This window comes from Anser anser, assembly GCF_964211835.1.
Source record: "Anser anser genome assembly, chromosome: 1".
NCBI classification, from domain to species: Eukaryota; Metazoa; Chordata; class Aves; order Anseriformes; family Anatidae; genus Anser; species Anser anser.
Genome location: NC_139720.1, coordinates 77075176 through 77090546, shown reverse-complemented (window position 1 = coordinate 77090546; position 15371 = coordinate 77075176). Strand labels below are relative to the sequence as shown.

The window sequence follows — 15371 nt, the reverse complement described above, 5'->3', positions numbered from 1 at the left end:
CTTCTGGGTATTATTATTGGCTTAAAACATAGCCCGAGCTTTTCAGGAAGTTTTTTGTGTGTTTGTTTGCAAACTATTTTTTGTCAAACTACTTGTTAGTCGAACTCTTATTTTCAAAAGTCTTTAAGTTAAGAAACGGGTCTGAAAGGGAAGGAAAAAGCTTGCTTTAAAATCCTTATTTATTTACCTCTTATATCTTACATCTTTCATAAAGTCATGTTAAGTTGGGAACCTCTGAGTCTTGATTAGTATCCAATGTCAATTATTATGTTTCTTTACTTAAGAGTCATGTAAATGCTCTCTTTTCATAGCTGAGATAAAGTGTGGTCTACTGATCAAAGTGTTGGAAGTAATCACTGTTGAGTTCTGCTTCAGGCTTTAGCAGTTTGTCCATCATTGGAGGCAGATCATAACCTCAGTTGCACTGAAATCTGTCAGTATGGCTGTTGGTCAGGTAAAAGACCTCTGAGAATGAGACTTCTGTCTGTTTCTGCATTCTTGGTTCCATCAATATACACAAAAGCACAATTTAATTTCCAGCAGCAGGAATCTCTTTTTTTCTTTGTCCTGGATCTCGTGTTTATACATAAATCTATTTATTTTCCTAGGGACACTGCACAATCTGTGAAAGAAAAGTTTGGAAAGAAACTCTACAATGCCTTGCTAAAGTGAGTGTGTAGGTTATTTTGCTCTGCCTTGCAAACCCACATATTCATCTGGTTTACCTGTGATGTACTTGTGCTTCTACTCTTTGTGTAAGAAATTTTGATCGTGAAGGATATGGGATGTTCTATGCTGTAAACAGGATACTTGTATGACAGGCAAATTACAGAGAAAAAAAAAAACATACTAGCATCCTACTGTGGAGTCTTAAGAGACATGGGGATGTTTAAGTAGCACTGAGGCTTACTCACTGACAAAAACAATCTACCTCAGCTTAAAAAATCACCAGAGACAAGTATGGATTAGTGGATTGTTCACACCCTTTCAAAAGACAGATTATGTGAGCTGGAAGTGAGTGACCCACAGCACAGCTGGGAGGACTGGAGCTTCAGCAAAAATAAGGTGTGACTGAAAAACAGAAAAAATAATAATAATTCTAGCTTTTTGGGAAGCTAATTGGAAGGACAGCAAGCGTATAAGAGAATAAAATGTAGGAAATATAGCAGGGCCATGAAAACTGAGGAAAGATTCATGTTGACATCAGCAGACTTCAGAACAGACTTCATTTGCTGTTTCTTCATTTTTTTAATGCAACTTTAATGTAAGCTCATAATTCTAGTTGTCAGAAAGACTGATAGTAAGTCATTTGGTAAAGTAGGCTCTGTGTTGCCTCTGCAGAGGAGAAATTCCAGACTTGAACAAGATTCTTGACCGGGATGATATAACCATTATGAAAAGAGCCATCTTTTCAACTCAGGTCAGAAAACATACTGTTTACACAAACATCTATTGTGGATGGTAAGCATGACTACGTACAAGGATTGTATGTGACACATAGTCATATGCATACTTTGAAGAAGTATTCAGCAAATATTCTTCCCACTGGTAACATTTAAAGGTCTTCTGTGATTGTTTTTAATGACAGTACAACCCAAAATAATTATTTTGGTAAATCCATATATCTTCCCCCAGTCACATGCAGGTTTCCTAATCCTTCTGTTTTGTATAAAGTGCAAAGTCTTTGCATTGTTCCTGAAGCATGGATTCTTCCAATTTTATAAAATCTGTAAAATCAATCTCTTAAGCAGAGATGAGTAAAGTCAACCGTCTACCACTAAAAACAATTAAAACTAAATGGTAGGCCTTTCTGAAAGTCAGTACAAATACATTAATTTTGAGGTAAATGAGGCTCTGACAGCTTTTATGGTCTCATTTGTAGCCTGGTTTATACAGGAGAGTACATTGTATGATTGCAACTTTCTTATCTTAAAATGAAAGGGTAAAAACCTATCCATATCAATGGCAAAATCTCCCAGTGTCTTCCACTAACCTTAGATAATGATAGCAGGATGCGTTGCCAGCAGTTTTGCCCCTCATATATTGCCTTTTCTCTTTTTAGCGACATTGTCTGCCTCCAGTGACCACCCACAACATGATTGACGATGGCAATGATCCAATCCTCAATACCATTCGACGCATTGGCCTTTTCAATAACCGGACAGACAGAGTAAAGGTACATTCTGTCATTTCAATTTTAGATACAAAATTGTTTTTTTTTTTTTTTTTAAACAGTCAGTCTGGATCATTAGCATGGGAAGCACAGTCAAATTCTTGATAGAGGGACAATAATATACTACTAGAGTACTTCTCCCTCTTCCTCCCTTTCCAGGAATAACTAGTTACTTTACAGATATCCTCAGTTGCTGTTTAATTAAGTTAATTTCAAATCAGAAATCTAATGCTAGGGATTTGACTGTTTTCATTGCTGCATCCTGTGCTGAACAAGGAACTACTGAATCTACCCCTGGCATCCAGAAAGTACCATAGGTTATTTGCACCTGGATGTTAAACTCTGTAACAGATTAATTTGCTCAAAACAGGAGGTCTAGAGTTTCAGCACAGCTATTTCTGAGTATTGGTTCTTGTATTAAGAACAGCGCCCTGACGCTCAGCATTTGCTGTAAAAGCTAACCAGGATTCTGATCCTGACCAGAAATATTTCCTATTCATGCTGTGCTCATGTTTAATTCAATTGCTGAAGCTAAACTTATGTAAATAAATTCTTTCCTATACTTCCATGTATGTTTGCCAGACCACAGAAATGATCAGCTCCAACTTCCACAGGTCTGTCAAAGTTTTTTTGGTCTGGCAGTCTGTGGCATTTTCTCCGTTAACTATGGCTATCTCTTCTTGCAATTTTTTCCTCTTCCAAACATTCTTTTGGTAGTCAGGTGCGTAGTATCTCTGACAATGATATATCTCTTGTTCCCAGTATGCTATCCTCATGAGGATAACTGCATTACCATTTTCCTCAACTTCCTAGTATGCTTCTTCATGGCTTAACTTTATACCTACTAAGCACGTGTCTCCAGTGAGCTCTGAGAATGTAATATGATAGTAATATACAAGACGTAACAAATGTAGCGTAGAAGGAGGCACTGTGTATAAATGTATTAAAAAATTACTCAGAACTAACAGCTTGAAGTCATTAGAAAGCAGATTGTGTATAACACTGCAGATACCTCCTCCTGCTTCTCAGCAAACTTGACTGGAAAGGTTGTACAAAACTGGCATTACCACTGGAAAATTACCTACTACTTGAACAGAATGTATACTAAATGAGCTGAATGTATCGATAAAAGTTCTCTAAACTTGAAAGAGAAAGTCATCTTGAGACACGTATGACACGTCCACACAATTGTCATGTGAAAAAAACAGTGATGCCAATGGAAAATCTTACTTGAATCAGTGGGATCAAATAAGCTTGCATATGAGAAGTTTACAGGCCATTTACTGGTTGAATACACTCGTGTTGATTTATGCAAGTGAGTAGCATGACTACGTTATTAAGAATAAAGGCATATCCCTGACATGGAATAATGGTTGAAGTATGTTAATTTGGGGAATAAAGGCCCAGAGGTTAAACCCTTCCTTCATACTTCTTTCTACCAGAGCTGACTGGACAGCCTACACAAGGTTCTTTACCTGTCAGTGGAATATGGGGCAGTAACACCAGGCTGAACAGAGTCATGCAAATAAATTAGCTTGGGTCCTGGAAGAGGGACGTTAACCTAAACTAATAAGCTTTGTCTTTCAGCAAGATGAGTTAGCCCAGGCACAGGATTGTGATGATCGGGTTATAATATGCCTGGTTTCAAAATTCTTTCAGTTCTTAAAAGACCCTCTGAATACCATAAGCATTCCTATATTTCAGTTGAAAGCTCAGGAGTGCTGTGTCCTCATGAGGCCTCCTCTAGAACAAGACATCCCTGTACTCTGTCTGTATCTTGGAACAGCCAACCAAGAGAACCAATTTAGAATTGCTAAATGTCACAGCCTTAGCCATAATTCACCATGTGCATGGTCTTTTTTGATCAGGAAGGATAAAGCCAAAGACTTGTCCAGAAAATACCGTTCATTATCAATATTATTTCCAGGACAAGACCCATGCATGTGAGTTCATTACAAGATAATGTATTTTAGTGTGGGAACTGAATTAGGTAACAGGATGGACAGAGGAAGTGTTGTCCAAGTACTTAGGAAAAGACCAGAGTGAAGAAACTGCTTAAGTATATTGATAATTAAAATGTATTGGTAGTTTCCTTTCACCTCTAATGTAAGTTTTGAATATCCAGGTGATCCTACATCCAGAGTTTCTTTCTTCAACCAGCCCATTGCTGCCCTTGGACTATGAGGAGTTTGTTAGAGGCTGTCACCTGGGTGTGTTTCCATCATACTATGAACCCTGGGGTTACACTCCAGGTAGGCAATCTGTACATTTAACTAGTACCAAAGATGAATACACATTCTGTTGATGCAGAGTAGCTTTACAGCCAGTTTCTTCTGGAGTGCTGAAAAAACTCTTTTGACTCTGTTTCCTCTGCAGTGCAAAGGTCTTACTGCTGGCAAAATTTGGGGGCCAGGTGGTATAAAATGGCATCTACTGACTGACAACTACTCAAATTTGTCCCTGCGCTGGACCCTTTCCCATACTAACATGTAATCTTTTGATTTTCTGTGGCTTTAGAAAAAAAATTAAACTTAATTTTTAACTTGATTCAGGTATTTTAAAAGAAGATTTAGAGGAATATGCATATTGAAAAACTTAAAGCAACAACTCCATTGCTACCAGCAGACATACTTCAGTGGATTTAATTCAAGATAGCAATTAAGTCTGATAGACATATGTAACACCGTATGTAAGATATTTACCACAAACACATAAAGTGATGGTGAATATCACAGATTTAAAGGGAAGTTTCTAAAAATACAGAAAGCTTATAGTTTCTGACATTAAAAAAAAAGAAAGTTAAAAATCCAAAATTTACAAAAGGCACTTAACATCTAATGAAATCAGTGCAAACTATAAACTTGAATACTTGTGAAGATCAAATACTAGGTGTCTTTTATGTCCTCCAAAATATCTTCTGTAATCTCGATACACATCTAAAAGTTTAGATGCTCCTCTGAAGTGCATTTGCTGCAAGCCAATGAATCAGAATAAAAATTTTTGCAAAGTTGATCATTCTCCAGAGCTATTTCTCTCCAAGTAAGAGACCTATCTAATTCCAGCTAAGACAACGGTCTTGCATTCCGGCAATTTCTCTTCCTGTTCAAGTCTCAGCTAAAGTATAAAGAAAATGTGACAACCAGGTAACTTTGAAGTAACCCAGCCAGAAAAGTTAGACTGTTAACAGTTTTGAGGAAAGCTGTGATTTATGCTAGTTAAAAGAATAGCTTCTCTTTCTTTTATTGCAAAAATTATTCTCTTTGTTGATATACCCACTTAATTCTCCGAGAAACAAAAAATGGTGGTTTTTAGGTGGATTTATAGCTCTGTTTTATAGACACCAGCTTTGTTGTCATATGAATGAACGGCGTGTAGACGGCTTTCAGCATGTCAAAGACTAGAGTATTTTATTTTATCTGCCTGCTACCATAGGATAGGTTTAATTTCATCAGCAAAAAACTCTTTAAACCTGAGTAAATAGTTATTCTTGCTCACAGCAATGACAGAAATAACTACAAAAGATGTGTACATTTTATAATTTTATGATACTGGTTCCACATCTACTTTGAAAGCAATCCTAAATTAATGATGCTTTCTTTGTTGTTGCTATAGGGATCAGTTTACAAACAATGAATATCAAAATACAAAGTTTAACCTGCTCATGCAACTAAGTGATTCAATTTTCCAAATAGTCATGAACACCTAATGAACATTTGTGTATAACAGGCTTCAATTTTAACTCCAAACAAACAGTCTAGACCATATGTTGGGATTCTCTGTTTTGAACATGGACTCCCAGAAAGTTTTCAGTTTAGCTGCTGGGAAACATGAGGCTAATTTCACAGTGCAAAATTTTCTCTTTAAAATTCCATTTTTTTCTTTCTTCTTTTTTTCTTTTCCTCTAAATCCACAACAAAGCATAATAGTTTTCCCTTGTCATTTTCAGAGCAGCTCTAGTTTTATGGGACCTCTGTCAGCCTGTTTCTTTTTCTTTTTTTTCTCTCAGGGTAAAATCATTCAAAACATACTGCCCTGAAACACTTTTTGTCTGTTTCTTTTGGCAGCTGAATGTACTGTGATGGGCATTCCCAGTGTGACCACAAACCTTTCTGGATTCGGCTGTTTTATGCAGGAACATGTTGCTGACCCAGCTGCTTATGGTAATTTTTTTTTTTAACACCATATCATAATAGTATTAGGAAATCAAAAATCTGCATTAGGAAATCAAAAAGCATAGCAACAGTGCTTCAACTTCTCACTTTCATGCTTTCACCATTGCAATGCAGTTCACTGGGGGAATACATTCAGAGCTGCAAAAAACAGTTAGAATCATAGAAGCATAGAGTCTCCTAGCACTTCATAGAATCACAGAATGGCTCGAGTTGGAAGGGACATCAAAGATCATCTAGTTCCAACCCCCCCTGCCATAGGCAGGGATGCCACCCACTAGATGAGGTTGCTCAAGGCCTCATCTAACCAGGTCTTGAATTAAGCATTAATATAGTCTTACTTAACCCTTGAAGCACACTTTCCATAATTGGAAATTCTTGAGGTAATGCTGTTTTTTAGAAAACAAGCTACAAAATACCTTCTCCCCATCCACTCTCTTCCACCTCCTCCCCCTAAAGTGGCGCAGGGGACTTCGGGGCTGCAGTCAGTCCCAGATGCTTCACCTCTGCTGCTCCTTCACGGTCATTCTCTTGGATGCAGTCCTTCCCAAACTGATCCTGCGTGGGCTTCCCACGCAAGCAATTCTTCAAGAACTGCTCCAACATGGGTCTGTACCATGGGGTCCATCCATCAGGAGCAAACTGCTCCAGCACGGGTCCCCAACAGGCGGCAGCTTCCCCCAGATCCCCTGCTCCTGAGTGGGCTCCTCTCCACGGGCTGCAGCTCCGGCCTGGGGCCTGCTCCTGCAGGGGCTCTCCATAGGTTGCAGCCTCCTCCAGGCCACATCCACCTGCTCCACCGGGGGCTCCTCCACAGGCTGCAGCGTGGAGATCTGCTCTATGCAGGACCCATGGGCTGCAGGGGGACAGCCTGCTCCACCAGGGGCCTCTCCACAGGCCGCAGGGAACTTCTGCTCCGTGCCTGGAGCACCTCCTGCCCTCCTTCTGCACTGACCTTGGGGGATGCAGGGCTGGTTCTCACTCCTCTCTCTCCTAGCTGCTGTTGCACCGCAGTTTTTGGCACAACCCCACCCGTTTCTTAAATCTGCTCTTACAGAGGCACAAATAACACCACTTACTGGCTTGGCTCTGGCCAGCAGTAAGTCCCTTTGGAGCCGGCTGAAACTGGCCCTTATCTAACATGGGGCAGCTGCTGGACTCTTTTCACAGAGGCCACCCCTGCAGCCCCCCACTACCAAAACCTTGCCACGTAAACCCAATGTGCTGCCCCAGGCCAGGGCCAGGGGGTTTCTCTCTGGTCCCCCCTGCCAGGGCTGCCAGCAGAGAGTCTGGGGGCAAATACCCCACAACACACGCTGCCTTGCCTGCCACTGGCAAGAGGACAGGGGTGCACAGGGGCCTCTATCTGCCCAGCATTGCTGCTGGGATCTTCTAATTAGTGCCTCAAGTAGTGGCTTGGACCCTCTCTTCACACACCACCTCTGCTAAAATCCCACAGAGCCCCTCTTTCTACCCAGTACCTGTTCTGGGATCCCTGAATAAGCAGCACAGACTCTCAGTCCACCCATCAGCTACGCCCTGATCCCTCCAGTAGCAGTAGAGCCCCTCTGTCTTCCCACCACCCCCTTATCAGATCCTTTAATTAGCAGTAGAGCCCCTGTCTCCACCAAGCACCCCAGCCACAGAGAGACAGACATACACACCCTCCCCTTCCTCCCAACACCCCGACCGGATCCCTCAAGTAGCTGCCCTGAGCCCTTCGCCACCCACCATTGTTGCTGGGATCCTTCAAGCAGTGTCAGAGCCTCACCCTGCTGGGATCCCTTAATTAGCAGCATGGACCCTCTGCCCTCCCATCTCCCCTACCCAGATCCCTCAACTAGTGACAGAGCTCCTCTCCCCACCCAGAGAGGGTCTATAGGGTAGACCCTATGTCCACCCATCACCCCAGCCAGGGTCCCTCAGCTAGTGAGAGTCCGTGGGTCCCCTACCACCCCAGCCCAGATCCCTCAGGTAGCAGAACAGCTCTTCTCTCCATCCACACCACTACCAGCATTGCTTAAGTAGTGGCTTGGTCCCTCTGTCCTCCCGTCTCCACTGTCCTGATCACCTGAGTAGTGGCTGAGTCCCTCTTTCTGCCCAGCACCCCTGCTATAATTCCTTCATTAGCAGCACAGACCCTCTGTCCTCCCCCCTCCCCTTCCCAGATCCCACAAGTAGGGGCTTGGACCCTCTTTCCACCCACCACCCCTGCCAGGAGCCTTTAGTTAGCGGCAGAGCCCCTCTGTCCACCCAGCACCCCTGCCCAGATCCCTCAAGTAGCAGCTCGGACCCTCTGTCCTCCCACCTCCCCTCTCCCAGTCCCAGAGGTAGCAAGTGACAGAGCACCTCTTTGTGCCCACCACCCCACCACGATCCTTTAATTCCAGACCCTTCTGGAAGTAGCTCAAGCCCTGTCCACCTACCACCCCTCCCCAGATCCTTCAGGCAGCGGCACGGACCCTCTTTCCACCCAGTACCCCTCCTGGATCCCTCAAGCTGTGGCTTGGATCCTCTACCCACCCAGCGCACAGTCCCCTTCTACCTAGTACCCTGCTGGGATCCCTTAATAAGTGGCTTGAGCCCTCTGTCCACCAATCTCCCAGATCCCACACATAGTGGCAGAGGCCACCTGTCCTCCCACCACCCCTGCCTGGATCCCACAAGTAGAGACAGAGCCTCCCTCTCTACCCAGTACCCTTTCTGTGGTATCTTAATTAGTGGTAGAGGCCTTCTCTCCACCCAGACCCTTCAGGTAGCAGCACAGTCACCATTTCCACTCCTCTGCCCAACCAGTACCCTGCTGGGATCTGCCAAGTAGCAGCTCAGACCCTCTGTCCTTCCACCTCCCCTGCCCTGATGCCTCAAGTAGCTGCAGAGCCCCCTCTTCCCTTCCACAACCCCTGCCCAGATCCCATAAGAGGCACAGAGCCCCTCTTTCCAACCAGCACTCCTGCTGTGACTCCTTAAATAACGGCACAGACCCTCCGCCCTCCCACCTCCCCAGTCCAGGTCTGTCAAGTGGCAGTACAGGCCTTCTTTCTGCCCAGCACCCCAGCTGGGATCCCTTAATTAGCTGTAGACCCCTCTTTCCACCTAGTACCCCTGCTGGGGTCCCTTAATTAGCGTCACAGACCCTCTCTCCACCCAGCAGCCCTACCCAGACCCCTCAGGTAGCAGCACAGCCACTCTTCCTACCCCTCTGCCCACCCAGCACCCTTGCCGGATCTGTCAAGTAGCGGCCTGGCTCCTGTGTCCTCCCACCGCCCTTGCTCAGATCCCTCTAGAAGTGGCTCAAACCCTCTCTGCCCAGATCCCTCAGGTAGCAGCACGGAACCTCCCCCTCCCAGCCACCCAGCACCCCACCTGGATCCCTCAAGTTGCGGCTTGAATCCTCTGCCCGCCCAGCACCCCTGCCCTGATCCATCGAGTAGTGGCACAGCCCCTCTTTCTACCCAGCACCCTGCTAGGATCCTTTAATAAGCAGCTTGGACTCTCTCTCCACCCAGCACCCCTGCCAGGATCTCTCAAGGAACAGCTCGGACCCTCTGCCCTCCCACTTCCTGCCCGGACCCCTCAAACAGCAGCAGAACCCGTCCCACAATTAGTGGTGTGGGGAGCTCTGCCAGCGCTATCTCCCAGCCTTGAAGCCCTCGGTCCAACAGCCCTGCAGCAATTCCTATGTTCCCACATGCTTTCTTAAGTTATTGGGACCAACCAGACTGGGTTCCCATCTTCCCATCAAGGCTTCCCATTGCCTTCCTCCCCCCCCTAGCTCCCCCCCCCCCCAGTGCCCTGGCAGCCACCTGCAGGGTCTCTGCTGCTGGCCAGGCTGTGTCAGATCACATGCATGTACATGCAGATCCCAGCCACAACTGGTGGATCTCCATGGACACGTTGTTTATATCACACCCCACCTGTAGGATGTGTTTCCAGTTTATGAAAAGCATGAGCGTGCCTTTTGGTTTTCATTACATCTGTTTCTTTGCTTTTCCCTCAGTCTACGTAAAGACAACCACTGGCATTCATGAGATTACTAACACCTCCTTTGGCACAGATATGTAGTGTAATGCCAGCTGGTGTTGCATTGCCATTTGCCATGTGGCCTCGAGCCCTCTGTAGAGCTTTCATGCCATCCGCCATAACGTTTGTAATACTTTATATTTCCCTGGATAGATTTACTATTGCCTTTTTCTCACGTTGTTATGCCCAACCATGGCACGTGAGCTGTGGCAAATCTGGGGAATGTGGTTGACCAGATGGGCCATTGCTGTTTGCACTTGTATTTCTTACCTTTGCTCTACCTGGATGGGTGCTGGCCTTTGACTTTGCCTATCGAGGGTGGCACGTCCCCAGGAAAGGGGTGTGTTGTCCTGCTCCTCGCTCCCCATGTGTCTTCTGTCTGTGGCCTGTGGTCTCCCCCGTTCCCAGCACTGTTTCGTCAAGTGTGCAATCCCACATGGAGACTGGCCAGACATGGGGCTTAGGTCACCATGAGCCACACAGAGCCCAAGGCTGCTCCCGTAGACTGGACAGGGCAGGGCCAGGCAGGAGCTCCAGCAGGACATTATTATATATATATATATATATATAAAACATAATATTATATTATATTAATTATATTAATATAATATTATATATAATATATATATATACAGAGAGCATAGGTCACTTGCTCTTCTCTGCAAAAATACGGGTGTGGGCATTGACGTAACTTATACATTCCTAGGGAACACCAAGCAGTTCAGTTAAGGTAGTTGTGTGTCTGTCTTATCTATTGAGATAACTGAAGTCTGTCCTCCTTTTCTTTCCAACACCCTGGGGACAAGAATAATGTATTGATCTTGGCAAACTACACAGAGGCAAAGTTTACCTCTGCCCTCTCTCAGCCAGAGTTGTACATTGATTAATGTGTGTGAGTTAGCTTGTCTCTGTTCAAGACACTTGTATTTGTACTGAAAACACAGCCCATGTCCTACAGACTGATTCTGACCATCCACATTTATAAATTCTAGTGCAAACTTGGAAAGCATTAGATATTTTTTAAGCAGCCAGTATTTTAAAAATGATGGGAGATAAAAGTGATATGTCTTTATCGAGAAAATCTTGAATCCTTTTGGATATATTTACACAAGAGAAACAACAAGAAAGCCTCTAAGTTTTGAGTAATCTGCTGTATTTCAGCTTGAAAGGTAAAGAAAATTGAAGTAAAAAAAAATACATATTTCCCTACATCTGTGAATGCCATCAAAATAGTAGCAAATGTTCCAGTTATAACCAACTGCCTCCCAACATTAAAAAGGACATCTAACACATGTAATGTTTGTAAGTCTATGTGACAGAAAGTAGAATGGAAATGTAAGAGGTCAGTTTCAATTCAACTCATCTCCTTTTTTGTGTCTTTTAGGGATCTACATAGTTGACAGGAGGTTCCGCTCACCTGATGAATCATGCAACCAGCTGACTCAGTTCCTGTATGGATTTTGTCAGCAGTCCCGTCGCCAGAGGATCATCCAAAGAAACCGAACTGAGAGGCTTTCAGATCTGTTGGACTGGAGATACCTAGGCAGGGTGTGTGAAACTATTAATAGAGGTATTAAAAGCTCCAGACACAGTGTCTGTCTTCAGCATCATGCTACTCTGCAAGGAGGCACCCCTGTTCTGAAAGGCACCCATCAAAGGTGCTAAAGACAAAGCCCGTCTTTACATTTCATTGTAATGCTTCCATTGTCCAGTGGTATGGAGGGACTTGACTTAACTGAATAGGTTAGAGCAGAAGCCAATCACACTGAGTTTTTTGTACCTCTCATGCTAGTCAATGCAAAAAGCTTGTGCCTCTGAGAAAAACAGCACCCCTACACTAACTGAGTAAGATTTGTGCTCCAAAGTCATCTGGACTCTTTTCAAGGATCCTATTTCTTCACAGAAAGAGTAGTCAGGCATTGGAATGGGTTGCCCAGAGAAGTGGTGGCATCACCATCTCTGGGGGTGTTCAAGGAAAAGTTGGACCTGGTGCTTAGGGACATGGTTTAGTGGGTGACATTGGTAGTAGGGTGATGATTGGACCAGATGATCTAGGAAGTCTTTTCCAACCTTAATGGTCCTCTGATTCTATCCATTCTTCCTGAAAGGCTGCTGGGTCTTGTGGATCGTCAGAACTCCTAAACTAAATCTGTACCTTAAAGGCAAAACTGTTTTTGATTTGACATAGAAAACACCACAGTACCACCTAGTAAGAAATAGCAAAGCAATATTAAGTCCACAGGAGCAAAGGAGTGGAAGGATCCATATGTATCAGTTTTGTAATGATTTTGGACCTTGCTCTGCTTTGGTATCTGTGTGAGATCCTTTCTGTTTATATTACTCCTGACACAATATAAGACTGACACAGGCTGTTTTTTTAATACAGGTGATGGAGACTGGTGAATATAATGGATCCATCAAATGTTTTTACCAAATTCTTATGTGCCAAGCCTCAGAAGTTCATAAATGTTTCTTCTTTGTAACTGTTACACATGCTCTGTATGCAAGAATGAGCCCAAAGTTTAAGTATATACACATACATATTTAGAGATGTAAAATTTCCTGGTTTTAAAAAGACACAGTTCTGTCTTGAGGGATAAAGAATGCCTGTCACTCTACACCAAACTACACCGACTGAGATGAGTACTGTTTTCCAACTTGGTACACCTTAGACTTAAAAGAACCTTATTCAGCTTCTGTTCCAGCTTCAGCTCTACTTTGGAGCTCATTACTTCACAGTGATGTGTTTGTTACAGGTAGCAAAACCATTTGGATTCTCTTTAGCTAAACACAGGTTCAGGCTTTGTTTAGCATCACCTTTGAGAAGATATTCATGTTACGTTCCTTTTTTTTCTGTGTAAATCCACCGTCCTCCTTGACTTGTAAAGGTTTCTCTTTTATGTTGCAGTATTACATGCATGCCAGACACTTGGCCCTCAGCAGAACATTCCCTGATAAATTTGAGATGGAACCAAGTGCTCCACCAAAGGTACAGTCTGCTTTTGGAGATGAGTTCATCTGCATTTTGGCTGCTCTACAGAGAGAAAGAAAGAGAATGTGTGCATGTTTGAGAGAGAGAGAGTCAGTCAGCAAGTTTTGTTCTAACTGCAGATAAATTAGCTCACAGTTAAAATCTTAAGATGTAGACCCAAGCTCCAGTCACAAGTTGTAATGATATCAAATGCAAACAGTAAGGATACCATGTGCAATACAGGGACAGTTCTTCCAGTGATTTAGAGTGATCTGGATGGGACTATGCCACTTTAGACCAGCTGAAGAACTGGTCCTTGGAATTCCTTAGAAAAGCGTCAGCTTCTAATTTTGCTCCTGGTAAACTCCATGGAGATGCTCTGCACAAATCCAGTAATAAAAGGGAAGCTGGGAAAAGATACCAAGGGAAAACGAGGCAAAACACTGCATTCATCTAAACAGGGTATGTGAGGAGAAGGCTGTGGCTGGAACTGCAAGGGGTCCAATTTAAAGGCATACTTTCAATCAGTTCTTGTGTAGTGCACGTTAGCACCAATTTTAGAAGGGATGCTGCTCAAATTCAGTCCAGACACCCCCAGAGCAACTCAAGTTTTCAAATAATAAGAAGAAAGGAATCACAGAATCACAGAATCACAGAATCACCTAGGTTGGAAGGCTCAGGCCAAGACTCCTTCTTTGGCTCTGGTTTTGCAGAAATTGACATATAACTAGAAAATTGTTCAAAACTTCAGACTAATTCTGAATTTCAGTCAGAACATTCTGACTAGAGAGTTTAGGAGGATTTCATGTAGAATTGAGGGTTTTAATGCTCAATAAGTCAAAGAAACAATGCTGGAAAGGAAGCGTATTGTTTATGATACAAGCTAAAGATCACTGCCATACAGGCAAATACTTCCTATCAGAGAAGGACTGAGAGGACCTGTATTTAAGGGAGTTTAATTTTGGAGTGGTCTAGCTTACATGCCATCATCAGTGGTTTGCCTTGAAGTGCTGACTGCCTTTAATTGCTGTACACAACCAACTGAGGAACACTGTGATAACGTACAACTTGCTTCTCTCTCTGCCAGACTGAAGGTTTCAGGTACCCCAGACCTTCGTCAGTGCCACCATCACCTTCTGTCTCTCAGCATTCCAGCCCTCACCACAGTGAAGGTGAAGATGAAGATGAGGATGAAAGATATGATGAGGATGAAGAGGCTGAAAGGGATAGGCAAAACATCAAATCTCCCTTTTCCCTTGGAGTCTTACCTCAAGGAAAGACAAAGCAGCATGGAGAGTACAGGAACTGAATGTGTTGCTCTCACTGTATCAGGGTCTCTTCATCCATTCAAGAGTTTCTGCCGTAGGCTTGGCAAGCTTTGTGTTAAGGACAGTGTGTTGTGATTAGGAGAATCTTAAATGTTACTTGAGTTACACTGTTGGGAAGCCTAATATTATTTCACCTTGAAAGTAGTTTAAATGACAATTCTTCTGTGCCCAGTGAAGGTAGAAGAAATTTTTCAAGCTTAGTAAACCTAGAGAATGTGATAGTCCCCTCAGGAGCTTATACAAACTGTAGATCATACCTTTGTCTGCATAATCGTCTATATTAATCATGGTCTATGCTGATAGTTCTGTTATGGTTGTTCCAAATGAACTCTTGCTTCATTTATGTCCCCCATTTTCCCCTCCCAAACTGAAGTGATCTTTAAACCAGAGCTCAGAAAATGTAGAGAAAAAAAAAGTGTTACACTGAGGAAACCTTATCAGGGTTAAAAAAGATTTACTGAAAACAAAATGGTCTTTATTTTTCCTTATGCTGTTTATCTTACTGTAAGCTTACACCATTTAAAGTATTTTTTTTCCGCACATGGAAGTGTTTTGATTCAGTGGTAAAATATACTGTGGAACAATATAAAGTCTTATGCAGTGGGCATTTGAATTTTAGAGATAAATGAAAATCATCTTCCTGAAGTCATTTAGACCCACAATAAACAGCAGACTGTTTATTTTCTCATTTCTCTGGTATGTTTCTT

General features: G+C 43.2%; 1 protein-coding gene across 4 annotated transcripts in view; it reads left to right on the top strand.

The window, feature by feature from the left end:
• The window catches only part of GYS2 (glycogen synthase 2), a 49600-nt gene extending 34248 nt beyond the window's left edge, over positions 1-15352 (top strand). For 2 of the 4 annotated variants that reach the window (XM_083821786.1, XM_083821788.1), the window contains 8 exons: positions 609-668; positions 1342-1420; positions 2063-2176; positions 4299-4425; positions 6238-6333; positions 11750-11935; positions 13254-13354; positions 14424-15352. In XM_083821786.1, coding sequence (XP_083677912.1) covers positions 609-668; positions 1342-1420; positions 2063-2176; positions 4299-4425; positions 6238-6333; positions 11750-11935; positions 13254-13354; positions 14424-14645 — 985 coding nt within the window. In that variant the 3' untranslated portion in view covers positions 14646-15352. The remainder of the gene's footprint in view (positions 1-608; positions 669-1341; positions 1421-2062; positions 2177-4298; positions 4426-6237; positions 6334-11749; positions 11936-13253; positions 13355-14423) is intronic. The other 2 variants (XM_083821787.1, XM_083821789.1) reach the window with 1 other exon arrangement.
• Positions 15353-15371: the final 19 nt, after the last annotated feature.